At 37.1% G+C, this 25,916-nt stretch overlaps 1 protein-coding gene across 1 annotated transcript; it reads right to left on the bottom strand.

The window, feature by feature from the left end:
* Window positions 1-9,523: 9,523 nt before the first annotated feature.
* LOC122035024 (receptor-like serine/threonine-protein kinase SD1-8) lies at window positions 9,524-13,374 on the bottom strand. The gene is made up of 11 exons (XM_042594385.1): window positions 13,303-13,374; window positions 12,974-13,212; window positions 11,652-12,830; window positions 11,448-11,564; window positions 11,318-11,366; window positions 11,111-11,238; window positions 10,910-11,028; window positions 10,629-10,839; window positions 10,273-10,513; window positions 10,055-10,205; window positions 9,524-9,967 (listed from the first exon to the last, which is right to left on the bottom strand). The coding sequence occupies exons 2-11, from the start codon at window positions 13,047-13,049 to the stop codon at window positions 9,692-9,694; spliced, it is 2,547 nt and encodes an 848-aa protein (XP_042450319.1). The 5' UTR covers window positions 13,050-13,212; window positions 13,303-13,374; the 3' UTR covers window positions 9,524-9,691.
* Window positions 13,375-25,916: the final 12,542 nt, after the last annotated feature.

Here is a 25,916-nt window from a genome sequence, read left to right as displayed (position 1 = left end):
AAGCTAGGTGAAAGTCCTGGTGAGTGAAGCCATGCAGAAGAAAATCCTGGTGAGTGAAGCCAGATGAAAATCCTAGTGAGTGAAGCTAGGTGAAAGACCTAGTGAGTGAAGCCAGGCAGAAGAGAAGTCCTGGTGAGTGAAGCCAGGCACGGGGAAATCCAGATAGGTCAAGGTTGACCAGACATCTGGTGAAAGTCCAAGTAGGTCAAAGGGATTGACCGGATACTTGGCACGAGGAAGAAAAGTCTAAGTATGTCAAAGGGATTGACCGGATACTTGGCAAGAAGGGAAAATTCCAAGTAGGTCAAGGGAGTGACTGGATACTTGGCACGATGAGGAAAAGTCCAAGTGGGTCAAAGGGATTGACCGGACACTTGGTGAGGGAGTCCTAGCAGGTCAAGGGTGACCGGATGCTAGGCATGATGAACCAACAGGTCATGGATTGACCGGATGTTGGTTTGGGGGCTTGGGACTTGGTTTTGGGCAAAAACCAAGTCTTGATCGATCAGCCGATCGATTGGGAAGGTCCTCGTGACAAGCCTCGAGTGGGCAAGTCGCAAAGTGCACAGAACACCTCTGGATCAATCAGTGGATCGATCCAGAGACCCTAATCGATCAGTGGATCGATTGGGGTGGCGCGTTTTTACGCGATAAAGGCTGGATCGATCAGCCGATCGATCTAGGCTATTCCCGCAGAGCACAGAGGCGCTCTGGATCGATCCACTAATCGATCCAAAGCCTCCCCGATGGATTGGGAGCATTCCAATCGATCAGGATCCGACCGTTGGCGTCGTATTAAGCTACAGGCGCTCGATTCCTTCGGTAGGAAAAGCTAGAGAAAAAGCTAGAGACAACGCAGATCTTCACCGTGCTCCCAGAGCTTCTCCACAAAGTTCAGATCGCCAGTTCTTGAAGGTTCTTGGAGGTTTTCCAAGTCAAGAGGCGGATCTACAGCTGAGGAAGAAAGCTAGGGTTAGGGTTTTCTATACTCATTGTAAGCTTTTGCTTGTATTTGTGTATCCTTTCCCTTTCTTCTTGTAGTGTGAACTTATAGGGCTTCTCCGCCTTCGGTAGTTATCGAAAAGGAGTGTTTATTAGTAGAGGTGTGTGTGAGTGTGTGGATCCTTGGACTAGTCACATCCTTTGGAGGTGGATATCAAGTAAATCTACTTGTTAGCGTTGTTGTATTTGTTTCTTGTATATTTCCGCTGCACATCTTTGAAGAAACAAGCAACGCCGACCACGAGCACGCGACAAGCTATTCACCCCCCTCTAGCTACATTTCGGTCCCAACATCTACCTCCTGACCAATTGTTTAATTTGATAAAAATATTGTCGAAAGATTCTTGTAAATCTAAAAAAAAAAAATAGAAAATTATTAACAGAGAATAATAAGTTTAAAGGAATTCTAGCAACAACTTGTCGATTAGAGGATTTCAACAAATTAAAAACAGAAAATGAAATGTTAAAGGAACATATACAAATTTTAAAAAATTTTGCATATTCAAAATTCTCTGCTTCGAATTTTAAAAATTATTATAGACTAAAATGGAAATTTAGATATCACAATGGGCAAATTAGAAAATTGTCAAAGACCTAAAAAATTTTCTTGTTAATCCGGTAAAAAGGAATCTATTTTGGATTCCAAGATTATGCTTGCATTAATTTTCTTTTACAGTTGAATTTGTTTTTAAGTACAAAATCCCTTTTGAGTTTTTGTTCAAAATTAATTTGATCTCAATTTTTTTGAGAAAGAGGAATTCAATATTCTGTCTATAGAAAAATCTTAATTTTTTTTTAACATTTGAATTTTATTATTCAATTTTTTAAAATTATTTCGCAAGAGTTATCCCTGCTAACTAAGAAAAGTTTCCTGAAAAGTTTTTGAGTTATTTATCTAAATATAACTTTTTTTAAGAATTTTTAAAATTATAAATCTTGAAGATGTATTTTCTTTTATCAAAATGCATGCTCTATACATTTTTAAGAAAATATTTCAAGATTTCCAAAATTAAAACTTTCAATTTCGATTTATTTTCTCTTAGACTTGTGTTTAAGATTGATCAAAATTTTTTTAAAGTCATTTTAATCTTATAAATTCAGAATTTTATCTGTTAAATGACTTAAAATTCTTGATAAGTTTCCCTTAGACTTTATGAAGTATCCCACTTTTTTATGTGATGAAAGAGGAAGAAGGGAAGATTAAGTTTAGGGAGATGTAGCTTAAGTTTTTAATTTTTGCACTTTATTGCAAAATTTATTGCTTTTACTTTATGTTGGTTTACCCTAACTTAACTTGAATTGCTCACATCAAAAAGGGGGAGATTGTTGGTACCCTAAGGCAGTTTTGATGTGATCAAACAAGTTAAGTTAGGTCCTCTTGTGTTTAACCCTGTGTCTTAGTGTGTAAGAACTTAGGAGCACAGGAAGTCGAGCGAAAGACGTAGTTAGCTAGAAGGACGACAAAGGAGAGAGCCGACGGGCTCGGTGCATCTGAGGGACGAGGTGCTATGGAAGAGTACACTGGCGGACGAGAAGGGAGCGTGTAGTGTTTCCGAGGGATGAGAAGCTGGAGCAGAAGATTGCTCGAGAAGCAAAAGACGCAACTGTTCGAGGGATGAAAAGTTGTGGAAGAGTACGCTGGCGGATCAGAAGGAAGCAAGCAGCGATTCCGAGGGATGAGAAGTCGGAGCGAAAGTTTGCTCGCAAAGGCTTACAGTTGGGTTCGGGTGAGCCCTATTCCAGATAACCGAAATTACCTAAGCAAGCAGAGCTGGAACGGAAAATCTGGATCGATGCGAACGGAACCGGAGCAAGAGACCAGGACCAAAAATCAACAAAAGCTGATTTTTGGCCTCGGGGCGCCTGAACCAGACTGGGGTGCTCGGACCAGTCCGAGGCGCCCGGATTGGGGGTGCCCGGACCAGTCCGGGGTGCCCGGAACCCAATTCTTAGCCAATTCAACATGGCGTTTGAACGTTGCATCAAGGATAAAATTTTATCCCATTCCTGGTGTCTGGAACCCTTCCAGGTGCCCCGAGTAGGGTTATATAAGCAACCCTGCTCCCAGAAGCTAACAAGAACAAGAATTACAAAGTAACAACACGTGCTTGAGTTTGTCTGAGTTTAGTTTTCTGATTCTGTGCGTTCATTGCTATAAGAGGCTTCTCCGCCCAGAGGAGATTTTTAGTGCACTTTTTCATCTACCTTGGATTAACAATCTCCCTAGTTGTAATCAAGTAAATCTGTTGAGCCTCATTTTTTTTGTTTATTATTATTTCTATGTTTATGCAAGTGTTTTAATTAAGTTATAAATTCGAGAAAGGTATTTTTGTTTTGTCTTTATGCAGGGGATATTCACCCCCTCTTTAGCCGGCTGCCAAGGGTCCTACTAACACAAACATCTGCCGAGACCTGTAAAGTTGAATTTTCTCCTATTTTTTGTTTCCTCTTTTCTTTGTTTAATGAAAAAAAATCGAGTTAAGTAACTAAACACGTATATTTAAAACATTATATGTTGATATTATAAAATACAACATGGGAGGAAAGAAAACAAACGTCACTTCATAGTAATAACAATTATGGAAATAATCTCTAATTGATTTCAATCAATTGAGATTTATTATATTTGACACACAATCAAGATCGACATGAATAAAATAGGAAAAATAATATTTCCAAGTCTATTATATTACTATGTTTATAATTATTATGATTGTATGCCTTATTTAATCTTTCCATTATTGTTTTGGACAATTTGTATAAATAAATATATTGGCTTTAGTAATAAGATTATCAAAAAGCTTTATATTATTTCTTTCCTCTACCTATTGATTTCTACATAGTATCAGAGCCATGATTCTTCCTTTTCTTTATCTTCCCTCAAAATTTAGCTTCTTCCTTCTTTAATTCCTCTTCCAGCATCTCAATTCTAGCACCAAATTTTTACAACATTAGTCAACAACAATGTGAACATCTTGGAGCACAACAGCAACTTGGAGCAACCCAAAGATCAGTGTGCTCCAGCAACATCTTGTAGTCTCATCGTCGATTTCGGCGCCGATGTTCTTTGTTGCTGATTTCGGCGTCGCTGTTCTTTGCTGCTGATTTTGATGCTGACGTCCTTTGCTACCGATCTCGGTTCCAACGTCCTTTGTTGCCGATTTCAGCACCGACATCCTTTCTTGTTAATTTTATGTGGAAATCTCGGGAATTTTGACAACTACAGTAAAAAAAAAATTTATTTTTTTTCTCCTCCATCTGCCCTTTTCTTTATATTAAAAAAGTGATATATATATATATATATATATATATGTCTTCTCTCGAGTCTTATTTTTCTCTCCTTTCTCTACCTTTTCTCATGGCGTTATTATCCTATTAATTAGTCTTGTTATTCTCTGCTGTTGTTCATCTCCATCGTAGCAAGTGCTTCTATTCACCACTGATAGCTGCCTAAGCCAACACAGAAAAGTCCTCTGCTTTCTTATGGCCGTCGAAAAGTTACTCTGTCGTCCACAACAAGTGGCCGTCATCGTCCACCAAGCTTCTGATTTGCCGCTTCCGCTAGATAGCAAAGTTCCAGTGCTAAGTATTATTTTCAGCCATCGAAAATTCTTCCAGCAAGGTCTATTACTATTAAGGGACGAGTTATTTATTTTCGATGTCTGATACTCAACGACATCTAGGTGGCCAAAAGCAAAGTTTAGACCGATGTCAAATTTGTCACATTGTTGGTCATACTGGTATTTATTACTCTAGAAGATTTGATTGGTCTTATAGTCGGAAAAGATGTCAAATTTATCTTAGAGTCGGACATATTGGTATTCAATGTCCTAAAAGATTTGACTCAAATTTTACTAGTGGTCCTGTAGCATTGGGACAACCAACTATTTCAGAAGAGAGAATGCATCTTCAAATCGACCACCACCTTCTTGGTACTCTACAACTCAGTCATCTCATTCTAGAGCATTCTTACATTCTATCTCTCCTAATATAGTTTCATCGACTCTTAAGAACCTAGGATGACATCCGAATTCTGGAGCAACTCATCATGTTACACCGGAGTATAATATTCTTACAGAAGCTTCCCCTTATGATGGACCCGACATGGTACAAATAGGTTTGCAAATTACTCAGGTTTGCAAATTACACCGGAGTATAATGGCTCAGGTTTGCAAATTACTCACATTGGAAACATATTTTTTCACTCATGTGGTCAAACTTTTCGTATGCGTAACACTCTTCATGTTCCTTCTATCACCAAAAATTTACTTTTTGTGTGTCAATTTGCTCTTGATAATAATGTATTCTTTGAATTTCATTCTCATCATTGTCTTGTGAAGGATCTCACAACAGGAAATATTCTATTCCGAGGAAGCATTAAAGATGACTTTTATCATCTTCAACCCACCTATACTAATGCTTTTTATTAGAGAACACACTGATAAATTCTCTTGGCAGGCACGTCTTGGTCATCCGTCTCTACGTGTTGTTTAGAATATCATTAACCATTATGGTTTACTAATTTGTTTAGCCTCCTCTTCTCATTTATGTGAAGCTTGCATGAAGCAAAATCTCGTAAATTACTTTTTGTGTCTTCTTCTCGCACTTCTAGTTTTTCTTTAGAAATTATTCACTCTGATGTGTGGGGTCATGCTCCTATTCTATCTAATCAAGATTTTCTTTATTATGTTATTTTTATCGACAATTTTAGCAAGTTTACTTGGATTTTTCCTATGAAAAGAAAGTCTGATCTCTTTGATATTTTTTGTCACTTTCAAAAATAAGTTGAGCGCTATTTTGATCGTAAAATATTCTCCCTTCATTCTGATTGGGGTGGCGAGTATCAAGCATTTCATCGTCATCTTACTTCCTCTAGCATCATCCATCAATTTTCTTATCCCCACACTCCTGAACAAAATGAATCCGTCGAGAGAAAATATCATCATGTGGTTGAAACTGCCTTAGCTCTTCTTAATCATGCCTCGATTCTACTTAAATTTTGGGATGATATAGTCCAAACCGCAGTCTACCTTATCAATCGTTTACCCACTCCACTACTTCAAAATAAGTGTCCCTTGGAAAGACTTTATAATTGTCTTCCAGATTACTCCTTTCGTATCTTTGGTTGTGCATGTTATCCTTGGCTACGACCTTACTCTAAACACAAGTTAAACCCCCGCTCTTTACAATGTGTTTTCCTTGGTTATAGTAATTTGCATCATGGGTACCGTTGCCTCCATATTTCGACCGGTCGGATATATATTTCTCGACATGTTACTTTTGATGAATCTCTATTTCCATTTGCAGTTGCTACCTCAGATCCTCCTTCAGATAATCAAGGCAACTATATAATATCACTAAGTAATATACTAGCAGTCCCACATATTGATTCCTTAGGACATATTGAAAGTACAAGGGGGGATGGTATCTTGGGTCCTACTCCATCTCCACAAGTTCTTGTAAGCTCAGCGGCTAGTGGTGATCCACTCTCTAGTGGTCATTCTTATCCGTCTGACCACTCATCTCCGAATAGCTCTGATGATGATATTCCTCGACGAATGCTTCCTCTAAGCGATATTTATGCACAATGTCAACCAATTTCCACTTGTTATCCTCTTCCACGTGCTCTCATTGCTTCTTCAAATTTTGTTGAACCTTCTAGTTTTACACAGGCAGTTAAAGATCCAAATTGGCATACTGCGATGGCTACAGAATTTGATGCTCTTCTTCGTAATGCAACTTGGAGCTTAGTCCCTCGTACCTCATCTATGAATATTGTGGGCTCTAAATGGATTTATCGAATTAAGTATCGTGCAGATGGTTCTATTGAACGTTACAAATCTCGCCTTGTTGCTAAAGGCTTTAATCAAGAGCCAGGTATTGACTTCAATGATACTTTTAGTCCAGTCGTCAAAATTACAACTATCAGATTGCTACTATCTATAACTGTTAACTCCAATTGGCCAATACGCCAATTAGATATTTCCAATGCTTTCCTTCATGGGCACCTTAAAAAAACTGTTTATATGGAGCAACCTTCTGGATTCATCCACCCGCAACTTTCAACACATGTGTGTCAAATTCAAAAGTCTATATATGGTCTTCGACAAGCACCTGATGCATGGTTTCATCCTCTATCTACCTGGCTTCATACTTAGGGATTTTTTTGGCTCAAAAACATAATCTTGCCTATTCTACAAATGTAATGTGGAATTTTCAATATTTGTTCTGATTTATGTGGATGATATATTAATAACTGGTAGTGATCAAAACAACATTACTACTTTACTACATCTTCTCCGTCAAGAGTTTCTTATTCGGGATTTTGGCAATGCTTGCTTTTTCCTTGGCATAGAGTTTCTCTCACATTCTAAAGGTTGTGTTCTCTCTCAGAGCAAATACATTACTAGACTCCTATAACAAGCTAAAATGGATGGTGCACGTCCTATCTCTACACCAATCATCGAGGGTGGTTTCACTGCACCTTCATCCTCCTCTTCAATGTCTGACCCCCAGATCTACCGTAGCATTGTTGGTGCCCTACAATATGTCACAATTACACGACCCGACATTGCTTTCGTTGTGAATCGTGCCTGTCAATTTATGCATACTCCTACTGAACATTATTGGGAAGGTGTTAAGAGAATTCTTCAATATCTCAAAGGCACTATTCTACATGGTCTTCTTTTATATCGTCAGTCTTCACGAAAGTTGATTGCTTACAGTGATGCAGATTGGCTGGATCTCCCGAAGATAGACGTTCTACTACTGGATATGCTATATTTTTTGGGCGAAATCTTATTTCCTCGCTTTCAAAGAAGCAACATACAGTCTCTCGCTCAAGTACTGAAGCTGAATATAAAGCTATCGCTAACGCAACGTCAGAAATTATTTGGCTACAATCTCTTCTTTCGAAATTACACTTTTTCCCAACTGCTACGCCTAAAATCTAGTGTGATAATATTGGAGCAACTTATCTTGTGGCAAATCCTGTTTTTCATGCTCGTACCAAGCATGTAGAGATTGATTTTCATTTTGTTCGCGAGTGTGTGGCGACTCGACAACTTTCGGTTTCTTATATCTCTACGAAAGATCAAATTGCTGATATATTTACCAAGTCATTATCTAGACAACATTTCACCAAGTTAGCACCCAAACTTAACGTTCAGGCACTCCCGTTGAGTTTGTCGGTGGGGGTAGTGACAATAATAGAAATAATCTCTAATTGATTTCAATCAATTAGGATTTATTATATTTGACACATAATCAGGATCGACATGAATAAAATAGGAAAAATAATATTTCCAAGTCTATTATATTACTATGTTTATTATTATTATGATTGTATCCCTTATTTAATCTTTTCATTATTATTTTGGATAATTTGTATAAATAAATCTATTGACTTTAGTAATAAAATTATAAAAAAGCTTGACATTATTTTTTTTTCCTCTACCTATTGATTTCTACACATAGAAGTTCAGAGTGGCAATCACAAAAAATAAAAAGAGAGAAGAAAACAAATGTAGGTATGCTATTGTAGCATGTTGCTACCTTCTTGAAATTTACATTTTAAAAAAAATAATAATTTCAGTTAGTCTCATTGATTATTTTGGGGGTGATCGATTCAATGCCAAGGAAATTTTTCACTGGCCATCGGAGTAAATTGGGAAGCGCATGCGGTGGTCAGTCTAGAAGCCCAGTATCCTTTGATTACGCCCCCTATTTAAAGGAAAAATTACTATAAATATGTTATAGCTAGGGATCAAACTGTGAGTATCTAGGTGCCTAAATTCTCGGGTGAAGTTTGCACTTAAGATCGTTCTTCAGGGAGATTTTTTTTTCATCGAATCAATTCAAGTTGCAATTGTTATTTCATTGGCTTAGTCAATTGATTTGTTTCCTGGTGATGTCATCTCTCTCTACTTTTAATTATCTTGTTCTTCTTATGGAGGATAGCTTCAGTTTCCTGATTTAAATATAGATTTCACCTTTACAGAATGATTGAGGCAGCAACAAAATAGCCTGCACATGGTTTGTAAGCCTAAAAATAATTAAGCGTGCTCTTTATTTAGACCCCTTTAATTATTGCACTATTGCTTAGAGAATTGTCTTGATTATAATTAAGAACCACCAAGATGACCCGAATGGATCGGGAAAAGAAAATTGAATTTTCTTTAAACAAACAAAAAATTACTGGTGATGCTTTAGAATATATATGATTGATTTGATAGCCACAATCCATATTTCAAAGAGAAGAAAAAAAGACTACTCTAACGTGTTCCAAAGAAGCTAAAAGTCAATTGCTTAGTTGAATTGGAAGACAACTATACGAAATAATGATAAATTGTAATCCAAGTTTTTGTCACAATAAAATTTTGAAAATCCTTTAAAAATAGTGATGTTTTTTAAATACGCAGTAAATTTGTATTTATCACAATGTTAGACTAAAAGATTATTGTGTGATTGTTAAGGTAAACATGCTAATAATTACATTCAAACAATATAATTACATTTCATATTGATAATTCAATTCCCACTTATTATAAGATGATCAACAAACATACAAAATATAAATTCTAATGTATTGCATCTAAGAGCCATGTATTACTCATGGTCAGATAATTTATAACTGCATCACATCAAAGATGTCTAAACAATTGACTATTTTAAAGGCGATTAACACATTTCATCTACCTGTCATTGTAGTACTCATTTCTTGAGTTGTGAAGCCTCTTTCACAGGCGATTGATCTTATTAATGGCTGCTTAAGTGGAGTAAGAAGCTGGTCCTCACTTGCCAACATCATTACAACTTCAGCCATTGTGGGCCGGTCTTCAGTATTTTCTTGCACACATAAAAGAGCCATCCGAATACAACGTAGGATTTCAATGGTAGGATACGAGCAATCTAGTGCATCATCAAGAAGCTCAAGTGATCTACCATCCTTCCATAGTCTATATGCCTTTGACATAGGAATCAAATATTTAGACTAACGAACATTGCTGAATCCATAAAGAATAACATTGCAAGTTTTAAAGTTAATACTTACTTGTACTAAAAGGTTTGAGCTCATATCTGTTTGATTGAACACTTTGTTCCTCCTGCCACTTAATATTTCTAATACTAAGACACCAAAGCTGAATACATCTGATTTAAATGAAAAAAGTCCATCTGCTAAGTACTCTGGTGCCATATATCCACTGTGTTTAAGAGCTTAAAAATTAGTAATTCTTGTTAGATTATGACATGAATAAACTATAAACTTACAGTGTTCCAACAGGTCTTGTGGTTGCATTCATAGGAGCTCCATCACCTTCGAATATTCTTGAAATACCAAAATCAGAAATCTTTGGAGTCATATTTTTGTCTAGGAGAATATTGCTCGGCTTGAGATCTCTATGAATGATTCTCAAGATAGAGTCTTGATGCAGGTATAGAAGTCCCCGAGCAATGCCATTTATAATGTCAAGGCGCTTTTGCCAACTTAGCAATGCGCCTTTCGTTTTATCTGCACATGCCAGTGTTTGAATAATTTACTATATGACCAGAGTCACACACACTTTAAATTCCTAGCAATTATGAAGCCAACAAAATCAACTGATGTTGTTGAATAATAAACTCACCGTAAATGAAACCATCTAAGCTCTTGTTCTCCATGTATTCTAAGATGATAAGTCTCTCATCTCCTTGAATGCAGGAGCCGAGGACACGAAGAAGATTTCTGTGTTGTAACTTGGATATTAGCGAGAGCTCATTCTGGAACTCGCTTGGGCCCTGCGAAGAATGTCTAGATAATTTCTTCACAGCAATTTTTTGTCCATCTTGCAATTGGCCCTGACAAAACATAACGTGCATTCAGAAAATCTGTGCTAATTAGGAAGCTGAAAATTACTTATATACATACCATGTAAACCACACCAAATCCTCCTTCACCAAGTTTGTTGTTGATAGAGAAATCATTTGTTGCAGCCTTTATTGTAGACAGATCATAGGAAGGCAGTGCCCCCAAGATGTCGAGCCGACCTGGCACAAAATCAGAACGTGCCAATAACCTAGAGAAAGTGGTTCACAATCTCAGAATTGAGCAATGAGAAAATCAACAGACCTGCACCTGCTCCTTCAATACACGGACCAGATGTCTCAGAGTTGATCGACCTCGACCTCGACCTCGACCTCGACCTCGATCTCGATCTCGACCTCGGTTCTGATGCATCAAAAGCCACTGTCGAGAGGCTACCAAATTAAAGTCACCTGTTAGAAGAACACCAAGATATTATTTTACTCTTGAGAAAAAAAGGTTTATTCCAGTCACCTGGTATCGTCCTTGACCGGGGAGGATTCGGAGCCAGTCTCACGGCAGTCTGAACACCATCAAAACTCCTAATCAGGAATTTGAAATTTCAAACAGAAATCTAATCTCTTAAAATTTTAAGTCGCAACACCTTGTTTCCCTACTCTCTTTCTCCTCCGCATGAACATACTCAGACTACACAGCAGCAGAAATGCCAGGAACACAGGAACGGCAATCGCCCAAACAAGCTCACTGCGTTTCGAAGACCCTATAGAATAATAGAAACAGTTTGTTCTTGATTAATTACCAAATTAAAATTCTAATCCATTCATAGATTTAAGGAATAATTAATCACCTTCAAGGCGGATATATAAATCATCCCCTCCTTGGGAAAAATTCCTGAGATCCAGTAAATCGCCTTCCCAAGTGACGCACCCGTTTTCCCCAACCAGTGCGTACGCGACGCAGGAGCAGTCGTTGGTGCACACGTCGTTGCACGCACCCAGGCTCATCTGGCCTCGTATCGTGGCGTTCTCTGTGTCGGGCAGCTTCGCGTTGGCTACCTTCAAGACTCTGTTCGACGCGCAACTCAATGGCTTCTTTCTGTTGCATCCGAGGCTTCCGTTCTTCGGCGCGAAGCCTTCCAAGCAATCGCAGGTGAAGGAGATGTAGTCCCTGGTGCAGATGCTGTTGCGCCCGCAGCGCGCGTACACGTCGCAGTCATCCACGGGCACGTTCCAGTAGAGCGACCACCCGCCTCTCGTCCAGTTCCACCGCTCGTATTTGCCGGAGGCGTTCATCACTGACCGAGTCAGCACCGACGACCCGACCTTGTATGAAGTCGAGAAGTACACCATAGAACTGTTGGACACGAAATTGAACTCTACTTGGCTCGAAATGCTGCTGTTCTTCATAATTGGGCTGCCGCTGAATGATCCCTTATCGTTCCACGGACCCGTTCGGTAGATTTTAGAGGAGCCATTCCAGAGGAAGATCTCTGGAACTCCTCGAGTCTCCATCTTGAAGGCGTAGTTGCCCGGAGAGGGGTTGGTGACGCTCTTCCACGACACGAGCTGCCACGAGGTGTTGTTTCGGTAGTCAACTCCGAGCCTCATGCCGGGTAGGAAAGTGTCGCTCGGATGGTCGAAACTCTGCCACAGAGTCTTCTTCGAGCCACCGTTGCCGTCGCTGGCAACGGTCAGGACGAGATTGCCTGAGTCCAAAAGCTGCACTTGTGCTGAATTTTGAGCTGTGGATGTCCCGGTCGACCATGAAACATCAGTTCCGTTGTCGAAAAGGATTAGATTGCCATCGGAGGTGAAGTTGAGTGTCGCGGTGGAGGTGTTGACGGACTGGTTCCTATTGGCAATCCATACTACTGTGCGTTCCGTGATAGAGGAATTGTTGTACCATATCGCTATGTATCCCTGTACCGAGCCACTGATGGGAGTGAAGAAGCCGAGTTGGAATATACCTCCGGAAGAAGTCAAGTTCTGATCATTTCTGAGCGAGCTATTTGGAGTCAAGGAATCGCCTGCACAAAAGTCTCAGAGATTATCATCTGAATAACGATTAAGAATTTGTAAGCCTGAAAATAATTGGAGAATCAAAAGCCAAGAAAAGAATTTTTGCAGTATTAAAATTGATTAAGTATCAGAAAAAAAAATTGATACATACTTGTCTGACAATGAACAATGGATATGGCTGCTAGTATGTTTAGGAACTGGAAAAGAAAGCGCTGCATCCTGGCCATGGAAATCTTATAAAGTTCATAGCTTTCTTCGTGATCCTACACTTTTACTTGTTGCTAAATCGGTTCACAAATCTTTGCTAACGCTGTGCTACTGCAACTCTCATCTTCTTATCACTTCCATAGAAGGAAGAAGCTATCATTAATTGGATGCAGATTTTTTGAACTACTCAACAAACAAGAAAGAGAAATGTGAACAAAGGCAGTCCGCATTTTATTCAGTGATGAAGGGGCATATAGCATGGTTATACATCACCTTGATTAGTTTCCTTAAGATACTGGTAGTCTGGTCAGCAGAGAACTAAAAAGGTTAGGCCAAGTGAATTAGGCATGAAAAGAGGGGAAAAAAGAAGGACCGGAAAGAAAACTGTAAGCTGTGGTATTTGTCAGCAATGGTGGACGACCACATAAAAGTGTTAGTTGGAAAAAAAAATAATAAATTCAGCTAATCCCGGATGATTGATTCGTTGGTTAACAAGATAAATCAGAAAGTACTTATAATGAATGATCCAGAAATTTAACATATTTTAGTTACGCGTATCATTTGGAGGAAAGATTCTTATAAATTCATCATAGCTGGGATCGAATCGTAGATGTCTGAGTAACAACTTGGATGCTCTACGATTGTACCATAGCCCAGGAGACATGATTAATTAGGCTAAGTAACGTCAGTGGTGGATTCAAGAATTCAAATATGGAGAGGTAATTTTTACGCAGAACAAGGGGTGGTATCTTCTATCTCCACCGGTGAAATCCTATAATACTAGGGATTCCATTGTCGACAAGGGAGGGGGGGCGACTGTCGATGCCTAGTTAGGAATCAGGTGATTGATGGTGGGGATGGTAAATCAATTAGTTAGGAATCATATGATTGATGATAGGGATGGTAAATCAATCAAATGTTTATGAGCAAATTTAATATTATGTTTGAAAATAGTTTATTTATCATGTAAAATTAATTAAATGAAATAATTCTGAATAATTCTGAAAATTAAATAAATAAATTTAAAATTTGTTAATGTTTATAATAAGAATTATAAATCATTTGTGTTATAAATATTATTCACAAATAAAATTTATAAAATTATATTCATCAATAAATTTTTTTATCAATATGATAAATAATTAAATAGACTTTTAAAGGAACAAATAAATTATATTATTAAACTTAATAATTAATTAAGTAAATTTAAAATTATAATTTTTTTAAACAATCCAACGTACTTAAATTGAGAATTTGATAATATCTAAATAAATTAAATTCAAGTCAAATTGAAAATTAAGAGCATCCATAATCATGGATACCCTTAAGGAGCTCTTTCAATGCCACATTAACGTCACGTCAAAAGTAAAAATCCCTCCATTTCTCTCCACTATCAAAAAAAATCTCTCAACAATTTCTTTGTGGAGTCCTACATTTTTTTCATTATATATATTTTTTTATTTCTCCTCCGTATTTTACGTTATATATAATTAAATTTTTATAGAATTTAATTCCATAAATTGCAAAGATTGATAATTTAAAAATACATAAATATTACCATATATTAAATAAAAAATATAACATTATCGTAATTAATAAATTATTTTTTTACTAATCACAACGGTAGCATGCTCAGATATGTTCAACCAAGTCGACTCGAACTTGATGATGCAGTTAATTATCACGTAGCTCATAATTTCTCTTGAGGTAATCTTAGAATTATTGGGTGGAGCCTTGAAATATTTATGACGGAGGATCTCCTTCATCATCCGACCAATTGACTATTGTATCTTCCTCATTTTCAATAATCATGTTGTGTAAAATAATACATATATACATGATATCTTTCAAATTATCCTTGTACCAAAATCGTACCGGACCTCTTATCATTGCCCATCGAGATTGGAGCACTTCAAATGCCCGCTTGACATCCTTTCTCGCAGCCTCCTATCGTTCCATAAATATTTTTCTCTTGGGATCCTGAGGGCACGGAAAACTCTTGACGAAAGTAACCCATTCCGGATAGATCACATCAATCAGATAATATCCTTTTGTATATTATGTATTGTTAACCATAAAATTAACTCGGGTGTATTTTCTTACAAGACGTTGTTAAATAAAGATGATTCGTTAAGCATGTTGATATCATTACACAACCCTACAATCCCAAAAGAGGCATGCCATATTCACAAGTTTGTAGATGCGACTGCTTCAAGCACAATTATTGGAACGCTATGCTCTCCTCAAGTAAACTGGCCTTTCCAAGCGATGGATCAATTTTTTCATTGCTAATGTATATAATCAAGACTACCCAACATGCTAGGGAAGTTGTGTTTCTGCTCATGCATTTAAAGCAAATGTTGGATATTAGCATCATTAGGTCTTCTCAAATATTGAGCCCTGAACACTTCAATTATACATCGACAGAAGTTGAATAAGCATTGGATGACAGTTGTTTACTTGTTTCAGCAATCCGTAGGTACTCATCATAATGATATGCAGGGACTCCGTATACCAATTGACGGATAGCCGTCGTACATTTTTAAAGTGGTGACAAACCTTTTTTCCCCGTCGCATCGACCTTCCATTGAACATATTCTGAATGATTCGTCAAGGCATCGACTATACGAAGGAATAACTGTCTTTGCATTCAAAATCGATGTCGAAATATATCATCAGAATATATTGGCTCATCAGAGAAATAATCGTTAAAAAGACTAGCATATCCGACTTCACGATCCTGATTGAAATATCTTTTCTTCTGTGTTCTACCGGAAGAACTTTAATTTGAGCTCTTTGACGTATCATTTGTTGTTGCTTATATAGTCGGAACATTCTTTGTTCATCTATATCCTCTGCATCTTCCTTTAATTGATTTATCCAGAATTCACAGAGTATAAATCGATCTAGATTTTTAGTCATCAAGTCTTCTAAGATATTTTTACGATCGAAAGAAATGAAAAATTGAGAAAATAAAAAGAAAAATAAAATATTGAAAGTACAACAGCTATCAAAATAGCCGTATATAAATATTAAAAAAAAATTAAAAAATAATGGAGTGGCACTCCGTCAATAGAGGAACAAACCTCCCTCCCACCCTCTCTCCATGTCACCAGTCCGAAGCTAAATTAAGTTAAATTTGAACAACTATTTTAATAACTAAATTTATTTTAAATTAAGCTCGGCGTGACTTATTTATTTAATCAAATAAATTTACACACTATAAAGTTTGACTTGGGGTGATCAGTATTACTAATTCTACTTGGGTTAATTCGATCCTGTCACAGATAATACCCCACCTCTACATTTGGATGGTAGAGCCCACACTTGATCAATGGATCTCACCATCCTAATGTGAGAGATGGGGGCATTACCTTGTATAGGGGGAAATTTTCTGTCCATTGCGCAAATTATTGCTAGTCCATTTCAATAATTGTGACTGGAAAACGAAGGGACCGTGGCTCTTAATTAGTCATGGGACAGAGAAAAGTCCAACATTAGAGTATTCTAAATAAAATTTCTCTCTCTACTAGGATGCACTAAATTGATTTCTACGCGGATTAGGTGTTAACTCATTCACTGCATTCGATACTGATGCCCAGTTTTTGCCAAGGATTTAAAAGATGCACACACATTTCATCGATCTGGGAAATTGTGAGATTCATTTCTTTGATTGTGGGTTTCTTAGAGTAAGAAGTTTATCATCTCTAGCCAACATCATCACCACTTCTACCAGTGGCCTATGTTCAGTATTTTCTTATACGGACAAAAGACTCATCTCTACTTCACTACATCGTCCACAATCTCCAACATCTTCCTTCCATTGCCAATACGCCTACAATAGGAGTCTAATTTTGGATTAGGAGCATCCTAAGAAAAGATAAAGGGCCAATGTTTCAAAATCGCACTCAGCTGTCCTAGAAGGTTTAAGCTCTGCTCCTATCGATGACTCTGTTCCTTTTGTCACTTAAGATTTCTAATACCATCAAAATCGAAAACATCAGAAACCTTCTATATTGGCACAAATGAAAAACTAAAATAAAAGTCAGAAACCTTCTAGATATTCCTTCAAATATAAGGCCAAAAACTATTTAACAAATATATTTATGGCTCACGAGTCGAATTCTTGAATGTTTGAGCTTAGCTCGTTTATAATCGAGCTGAGCTCGAGCTTTATTTAATGAATATATTTATGGCTCACGAATTTATTCGAATTTTTATTGAGTCTAAACGAACTTAATAAATATAAATTTTAAATTTAAATATTTATTAAAAATTAAATTATATATTTAGAGATAATTATAATATTTTTATTAAAATTTATAATTTTATTCTAATAAATAAATTTAATATATTTGTTTATATTTTTCATAAGTAGAGTGTAAAATTTATAAATTCAATATCAAAATTATTATTTTTTTATTTAAAAATTGATTCATGAGCTTAACGAACATATTCACGAGCTAATAAGCCGAGTATTGTAAAGTTTGAGCTTGGTTTGTTTATCTTAACGAGTTTCATTAACGAGCTCAAATGAACTTTTATCGAATCGAGCTTGAAATAGCTCACAAGCGACTTGATTTATTTACACCCCTAAGAAGAGCACACAAGCTCAAGAATGTGCTCGATTGTGATGCCACATAATGCTTCAACCTAGAGAATCCAACTTAATTCTAACCCATGCCAGAATCAAGCATATGGCACAAGGATTACACAGCAGTATTACAAGGAGCACCTTTTGAAAGTTTCTATTACCAATTCCAAATGACCAAACTTCAATCGAAAGATGGCTTCAGCTTCTACAAAATAGGATATAAAAAATTAGATGGGCAAGCACACAATTTTTTGCTAACAAGCATATTGCAACAGAAGAATCATTGCTACAAATCATTAACCCTGATACAGTATTGTGATAACAATCAAATACACTACAACTGAAATCATTCTGTAATCTAGGAAAAACTAAGGAAAAAAATAGTGGTCATTTTTTTTGAGAAGTGTGCGTAAAACAGAGATGGCAGTGGAAGAAATATGAATAATACATGCTATAGTTCGACATCCAGATCAGCGTGCATTTGGAGGTTTCTAAGGTAAAGGAATAAAAGACAAGTACCGATTGGCATTTGGTATTATTTTGCGTGAATCTATTGATAATTTACGTGCAAGGTTTGTTCTTATTGGAAGGAAAAAACGGGCAACCTATAAACTATTGGTACCAAATAAGTTAAGTTAGGTTTTCTTATGTTTAACCCTGTGTTTAAGTGTGCAGAAACTTAGAAGCACAGGAAATCGAGCGAAAAACATAACTAGCGAGAAGGACGGCAAAGAAGAGAGCCGACGGACTCGGTGCATCTAAGGGACGAGATACTGCGGAAGAGTACACCGACGAACAAGAAGGGAGCGTGTGGTGTTTCCAAGGGACAAGAAGTCAAAGCGGAAGATTGCTCGAGGAGCAAAAGACGCAATTATCCGAGGGAGGAAAAGCTGTGGAAGAGTACGTTGACAGACGAGAAGGAAGCAAGTAGCGATTCCAAGTGAAGAGAAGCCGGAGCGGAACGAGAAGGTCGGAAATTGGATTCGGGTGAGCCCTATTCCGGATGATCGAAATCAGCCAAGCGAGTGGAACCGAAGCGGAATACCCTAACCGATGCGAGCGGAACCGGTGTAGGAGACCGGGACCAAAAATTAGCAAAAGCTGCTTTTTGGCCCCAGGGCGCCTAAACCAGACTAGGGCGCCCGGACCTGGTCGGGGTGCTCGAACCAGTCCAGGGCGCCCGGAACCCAATTCTTAGCTAATTCGACGTAGCGTTTGAACGTTGCGTCAGGGATAAAGTTTTATCCCATTCCAGACGCATAGAACCCTTCCAGACGCCCTGAGCATGGCTATATAAGCAGCCCTGCTCCCAGAAGCTAACAAGAACATGAATTACAAAGTAACAACACTTGTGCTTGAGTTTGTCTGAGTTTAGTTTTCTGATTCTATGTGTTCATTGCTGTAAGAGACTTCTCTGCCCAGAGGAGATTTTTAGTACGTTTTTTCATCTGCCTTGGATTAACAACCTCCCCAGTTGTAACCAAGTAAATTTGTTGAGCCTCGTCTTTTTAGTTTATTATTATTTCTATGTTTATGCAAGTATTTTAATTAAGTTATAAGTTTGATAAAGGTCTTTTTTGTTTTGTCTTTGTGCAGGGGTTATTCACCCCTCTTTAGTTGGCCATCAAGGGTCCTAACAAGTAGTATCAGAGTCAAGATGTTTCAGGAGGACTAACCGCCGATCGAAGCAAAGACGATGGCCGGAACTAGCATCTACCCATTAGTATTCGAGGGGAAGTTAGCTTTTTGGAGACGTCGAATGGAGGTTTATTTTAAAATTGATTTTAATATTTGTCTAACAATTGAGTATGGTTTTGATATGCCCAAAAGCAAAAAGGAGAAGAACTTAAGGAGCATCAATGGGCTGAGGAACAACGTAATGATTTTATGACAAATGGTAAAGCTGAGTCACGCCTTTTGAGCTTTCTACTTGCCCAGGATCTCGACAAAGTCGGAAAATACAAGAGTACAAAAGAACTTTGGGAAAAGTTCTTAAAGCTCTATGAAGAATCAAAAGTAGCCGAATCCAACTCTTCAATAAACTCCAAGTCGTCATCAGAAGCAGAAAATGAGGAAATTGCCGAAACTGCTCTCATAGCCGAGTACCTACCTGAAGATAAAGAAAGTTCTTTAGAAATGAGCATTGAGAGCATCAATGAAGGGGGAGCAACGTCGGAGGAAAACACCTCTACAGGGGAGCATCAGAAGTCGACAAGGTAAGGCAGATACGGTCTCTACCTTCTGGCCAATTGTTTAATTTGATAAAAATATTGTCGAAAGATTCTTGTAAATCTGAAAAAAGAAAATAGAAAATTATTAACAGAGAATAATGAGTTAAAAGGAATTTTAGCAACAACTTGTCGATTAGAGGATTTCGACAAACTAAAAATAGAAAATGAAATGTTAAATGAACATATACAAACTTTAAAAATTTTTGCATGTTCAAAATTCTCTACTTCCAATTTTAGAAATTATTATAGACTAAAATAGAAATTTAAATATCACAATGGGCAAATTAAAAAATTGTCAAAGACGTAAAAAATTTTCTTGTTAATCCAGTAGAAAGGAATCTATTTTGGATTCCAAGATTATGCTTGTATTAATTTTCTTTTACAATTGAATTTGTTTTTAACTACAAAATCCCTTTTGAGTTTTTTTGAGAAAGAGGATTTCAATATTCGTCTATAGAAAAATCTTAATTTTTTTTAACATTTGAATTTGATTATTCAAATTTTTTTAATTATTTCACAAGAGTTATCCCTGTTAACTAAGAAAAGTTTTCTGAAAAGTTTTTGAGTTATTTATCTAAATACAACATTTTTTAAGAATTTTTAAAATTATAAATCTTGAAAATGTATTTTCTTTTGTCAAAATGCATGCTGTATACATTTTTAAGAAAATATTTCAAGATTTCCAAAATTAAAACTTTCAATTTCGATTTATTTTCTCTTAGACTTGTGTTTAAAATTGACCAAGTCATTTTAACCTTATAAATTCAGAATTTTGTTTGTTAAACGACTTAAAATTCTTGACAAGTTGCCCTTAGACTTTTTGATGTATCCCACTTTTTTATGTGATCAAAGAGGGAGAAGAGAAAATTAAGTCTAGGGAGAGATAGCTTAACTTTTTAAATTTTTGCACTTTATTGCAAAATTTATTGCTTTACTTTATGTTGGTTTACCCTAACTTAACTTGGATTGCTCATATCAAAAAGAGGGAGATTGTTGCTATCCTAAGGTAGTTTTGATATGATCAAACAAGTTAAGTTAGGTCATGTTGTATTTAACCCTGTGTCTAAGTGTGCAAGAACTTTGGAGCACAGGAAGTCGAGCGAAAGACATAGCTAGCTAGAAGGACGGTACAGGAGAGAGCCGACGGGGTCGGTGCGTCTAAGGGACGAGGTGCTGCGGAAGAGTACACCGACGGACGAGAAGGGAGCTTGTGGTGTTTCCGAGGGGCGAGAAGCCAGAGCGGAAGATTGCTTGAGGAGCAAAAGACGCAGCTGTCCGAGGGATGAAAAGCTGTGGAATTGTACGCTGGCGGACGAGAAGGAAGCAAGCAGTAATTCTGAGGGATGAGAAGTCGGAATGAAAGTTTGCTCGAGAAGGCTTAAAGTTGGGTTCGGGTGAGCCCTATTCCGGATGGCCGAAATCACCCAAGCGAGCGAAGCTAGAGCGGAAAACCGAGACCGATGCGAGTGGAACCGGAGTAGGAGACCAAGACAAAAAATCAACAAAAGCTGATTTTTGGCCCCGGGGTGCCTGAACCAGACCGGGGTGCCCTGACTAGTCCGGGGCGTCGGGAACTCAATTCTTAGCCAATTCGACGTGCCGTTTGAACGTTACGTCAGGGATAAAATTTTATCTCATTCCAGGCGCTTGGAACCCTTCCAAGTGCCCCGAGCAGGGCTATATAAGTAACCCTGCTCCCAGAAGCTAACAAGAACAAGAATTATAAAGTAACAACACTTATGCTTGAGTTTGTCTGAGTTTAGCCTTTTGATTCTGTGCGTTCATTGCTATAAGAGGCTTCTCCGCTCAGATGAGATTTTTAATGCACTTTTTCATCTGCCTTGGATTAACAACCTCTCCGATTGTAACCAAGTAAATCTATTTAGCCTCATCTTTTTAGTTTATTATTATTTCTATGTTTATGCAAGTGTTTTAATTAAGTTATAAATTCGAGAAAGGTCTTTTTGTTTTGTCTTTATGCAGGGGTTATTCACCCTCTCTCTAGTCGACTACCAAGGGTCCTAACACAAACATCTGCCGAGACTTGTAAAGTTGAATTTTCTCCTATTTTTTTGTTTCCTCTTTTCTTTGTTTAATGAAAAAAAAATCGAGTTGAGTAACTAAACTCGTATATTTAAAACATTATATGTTGATATTATAAAATACAACATGGGAGGAAAAAAACAAACAGTACTTCATAGTAATACCAATAATGGAAATAATCTCTAATTGATTTCCATCAATTGGGATTTATTATATTTAGGACACAATCAAGATCGACATGAATAAAATAGGAAAAATAATATTTCCAAGTCTATTATAATACTATGTTTATAATTATTATGATTGTATGTCTTATTTAATCTTTCCATTATTGTTTTGGATAATTTGTATAAATAAGTCTATTGGCTTTAGTAATAAGATTATAAAAAAGATTTATATTATTTCTTTCCTCTACCTATTGATTTCTACATAGTATCAGAGTCATGATTCTTCCTTTTCCTTATCTTCCCTCAAAATTTAGCTTCTTCCTTCTTTAATTCCTCTTCCAGCACCTCAATTCTAGCACCAAATTTCTACAACATTAGTCAGCAACAACGTGAACATCTTGGAGCACAACAGCAACTTGGAGCAACCTAAAGATCAGCGTGCTCCAGCAACATCTTGTAGTCTCATCGCCGATTTCAACGCCGATGTTCTTTGTTGCTGATTTCGGTGCCGATGTTCTTTGCTGCTGACATTCTTTGCTGCCGATCTTGGTTCCAACGTCCTTTGCTGTCGATTTCAGCACCAACATCCTTTCTTGCCAATTTTGTACGGCAATCTCTGGAACTTCGACAACTACAGTAACAATTTTTTTATTATTTTTTTCTCCTTCATTTAGCCTTTTCTATATATATATATATACACTAGTCTTATTTTTCTCTCCTTTCTCTACCTTTTCTCATGGCGTTATTCTCCTATTAATTAGTCTTGTTATTCTCTATTAATTAGTAAGTGATTCTATTCATCACCGATAGCTACCTAAGCCAACGCAAAAAAGCCCTCTACTTTCTTATCACCGTCGAAATGTTACTCTGTCGCCCACAACAAGTGGCTGTCACCGTCCACCAAGCTTCTGATTTGCCGCTTCCGCTAGACAGCAAGGTTCTAGTGCCAAGTATTATTTCCAGCTATCGAAAATTCTTCCAGCAAGGTCTATTACTATCAAGGGACGAGTTATTTATTTTTGATGTCTGATACTCAACGACATCAAGGTGGCCAAAAGCAAAGTTTAGACCGATGTTAAATTTGTCACATCGTTGGTCATACTGATATTTATTGCTCTAGAAGATTTGATTAGTCTTATAGTCGGAGAAGATGTCAAATTTATCTCAGAGTTGGACATATTATATTGGTATTCAATGTCCTAAAAGATTTAACTCAAATTTTACTGGTGGTCCAGCAGCATTGGGACAACCAACTATTTCAGAAGGAGAGCATGCAGCTTCAAATCGACCACCACCTTCTTGGCACTCTATAGCCCAGTCATCTCATTCTGGAGCATTCTCACATTCTATCTCTCCTAATATAGTTTCATCGACTCTTGAGAACCTAGGATGACATCCGAATTCTGGAGCAACTCATTATGTCACACCGGAATATAATATTCCCACAGAAGCTTCCCCTTATGATGGACCCTACATGGTACAAATAGGTAATGACTCAAGTTTACAAATTACTCACATTGGAAACATATTTTTTCACTCATGTAGTCGAACTTTTCGTATGCGCAACACTCTTCATGTTCCTTCTATCACCAAAAATTTACTTTCTGTGCGTCAATTTGCTCTTGATAATAATGTATTCTTTGAATTTCATCCTCATCATTACCTTGTGAAGGATTTCACAACAAGAAATATTCTACTTTGAGGAAGCATTAAAGACGACCTTTATCATCTTCAACTCACCTATACTAATATTTTTTGTTAGAGAACACACTGATAAATTCTCTTGGTAGGCACGTCTTGGTCATCTGTCTCTACATGTTGTTCAGAATATCATTAACCATTATAGTTTACCAATTTCTTTAGCCTCCTCTTCTCATTTATGTGAAACTTGCATGAAAGCAAAATATCATAAATTACCTTTTGTGTCTTCTTCTTGCACTTCTAGTTTTCCTTTAGAAATTATTCACTCTGATGTGTGAGGTCTTGCTCCTATTCTATCTAATCAAGATTTTCTTTATTATGTTATTTTTATTGACAATTTTAGCAAGTTTACTTAGATTTTTCCTATAAAAAGAAAGTATGATCTCTTTGATATTTTTTGTCACTTTCAAAAATAAGTTGAGCGCTATTTTGATTGTAAAATCTTCTCCCTTCATTCTGATTAGGGTGGCGAATATCAAGCACTTTATCGTCATCTTACTTCCTCTGGCATCATCCATAGAGTCTCTTGTCCCCACACTTCTGAACAAAATGGATCCGCTGAGAGAAAGCATCGTCATGTGGTTGAAATTGTCTTAGCTCTTCTTAATCATACCTCGGTTCCACTTAAATTTTGGGATGATATTGTCCAAACCGCAGTCTACCTTATCAATTGTTTACTCACTCCACTACTTCAAAATAAGTGAAAGACTTTATAATTGTCTTCCATATTACTCCTTCTTTCGTATATTTGGTTGTGCATGTTATCCTTGGCTACAACCTTACTCTAAACACAAGTTAAACCCTCGCTCTTTACAATGTATTTTCCTTGGTTATAGTAATGTGCATCATGGGTACCGTTGCCTCCATATTTCGATCGATCGGATATATATTTCTCGACATATTACTTTTGATGAATCTCTGTTTCCGTTTGCAGTTGCTACCTTAGATCCTCCTTCAGATAATCAAGGCAACTATCTAATATCACTAAGTAATATACTAGCAGCCCCATATATTGATTCCTCAGGACATATTGAAAGTACAAGGGGATGGTATCTTGGGTCTTACTGTTGGTTGCTACTCGGAAAGCCTAGAGGTTCCACTGTACAAAAATTTTGTACAAAGGTCTGAACCTTTTCCTAGCTACCATGTGTTCTTTTAAATTAAATTTTGGATCGCCTGCGGAACTTAACACGTTTGATCCAAAACTTAATCTATTTGTTCTTTTAGGTTTTGACTTGGATCTCCTGCGGAACTTAACACGTTCGACCCAAATCACCTTAAGTTATTAATTCCATTAAATATTAATTTCCATAATTGGTTCCCAGTACTGACGTGGCGAGGCACATGACCTTCTTGGATATGGGAGCAACCACCACCGACTAGACAAAACCTTTTATAGAAATCTAATATTTAATTTCCTAAAATAACTTTAGGTTAACAAAAAAAAACAATCAAATCACAAGGAAAAATAAAACAAAAGAACACTACTTCGAAAAACATATTCGAAATACTAGAATCGTAAGCCTCTTGTATTTGGTATTATTTCCATAAATAACTAGCATGATGCGGAAATAAAATTTACTAGTTATACCTTGTAGAAAAACCTCTTGATCTTCTACCGTATTCCTCTTCTAACCTCGGACGTTGTGTGAGCAACGATCTTCCGAGACGAGAAACCACCAATCACCTTCTTCTCCTCCTAGCTAGGTTCGGCCAACAAAGAGGAAGCTTCACCAAGGAAGAAAAACAAAATACTAACCAAGCTCCAAGAGATGCTAGCTTTCTCTCCTTCTTCTTCTTCTTCTCCGAGTAGTATCCGGCCACCACAAGAGCTCCAATAGAAGGGTAGGGTTCGGCCACCACAAGAGGAAGAGAGGGAGAGGTTGGCCGGCCACACCAAGGAACAAAAGAGGGAGAGGAATAATAGATGTTGTGTCTTGTGAAGGCACCCTCACCCCTTCTTTTATATTCCTTGGCCTAGGCAAATTAAGAAATTTAATTACAATAAAATTTCCTTAATTTCCTTGACATGATTTAATTGAGAAAAATTAAATAAAATTTCCCAATTTAATCTCTAATGGCCGGCCACTTCTAGAGGAAATAAATTAGACAAGTTTTAATCAACAAATTAAAACTTCCTAATTTGTTTCC

The sequence above is a fragment of the Zingiber officinale genome, chromosome 11B (genome assembly GCF_018446385.1).
Source record: "Zingiber officinale cultivar Zhangliang chromosome 11B, Zo_v1.1, whole genome shotgun sequence".
Lineage (NCBI taxonomy): Eukaryota > Viridiplantae > Streptophyta > Magnoliopsida > Zingiberales > Zingiberaceae > Zingiber > Zingiber officinale.
Note: the sequence above shows the minus strand (reverse complement) of the source record. Positions and strands in the feature narration are given on the sequence as shown.

Bases quoted from the DNA above. Each gene is read 5' to 3' on its own strand.
- LOC122035024 (XM_042594385.1), bottom strand. From the start codon at position 13,049: ATGGCCAGGATGCAGCGCTTTCTTTTCCAGTTCCTAAACATACTAGCA. The intron at 12,831-12,973 runs GTATGTATCAAT...ACTTTTGTGCAG, and splicing joins CATTGTTCATTGTCAGACAA to GCGATTCCTTGACTCCAAAT. The intron at 10,514-10,628 runs GTGAGTTTATTA...TGGCATGTGCAG, and splicing joins CTTAGATGGTTTCATTTACG to ATAAAACGAAAGGCGCATTG.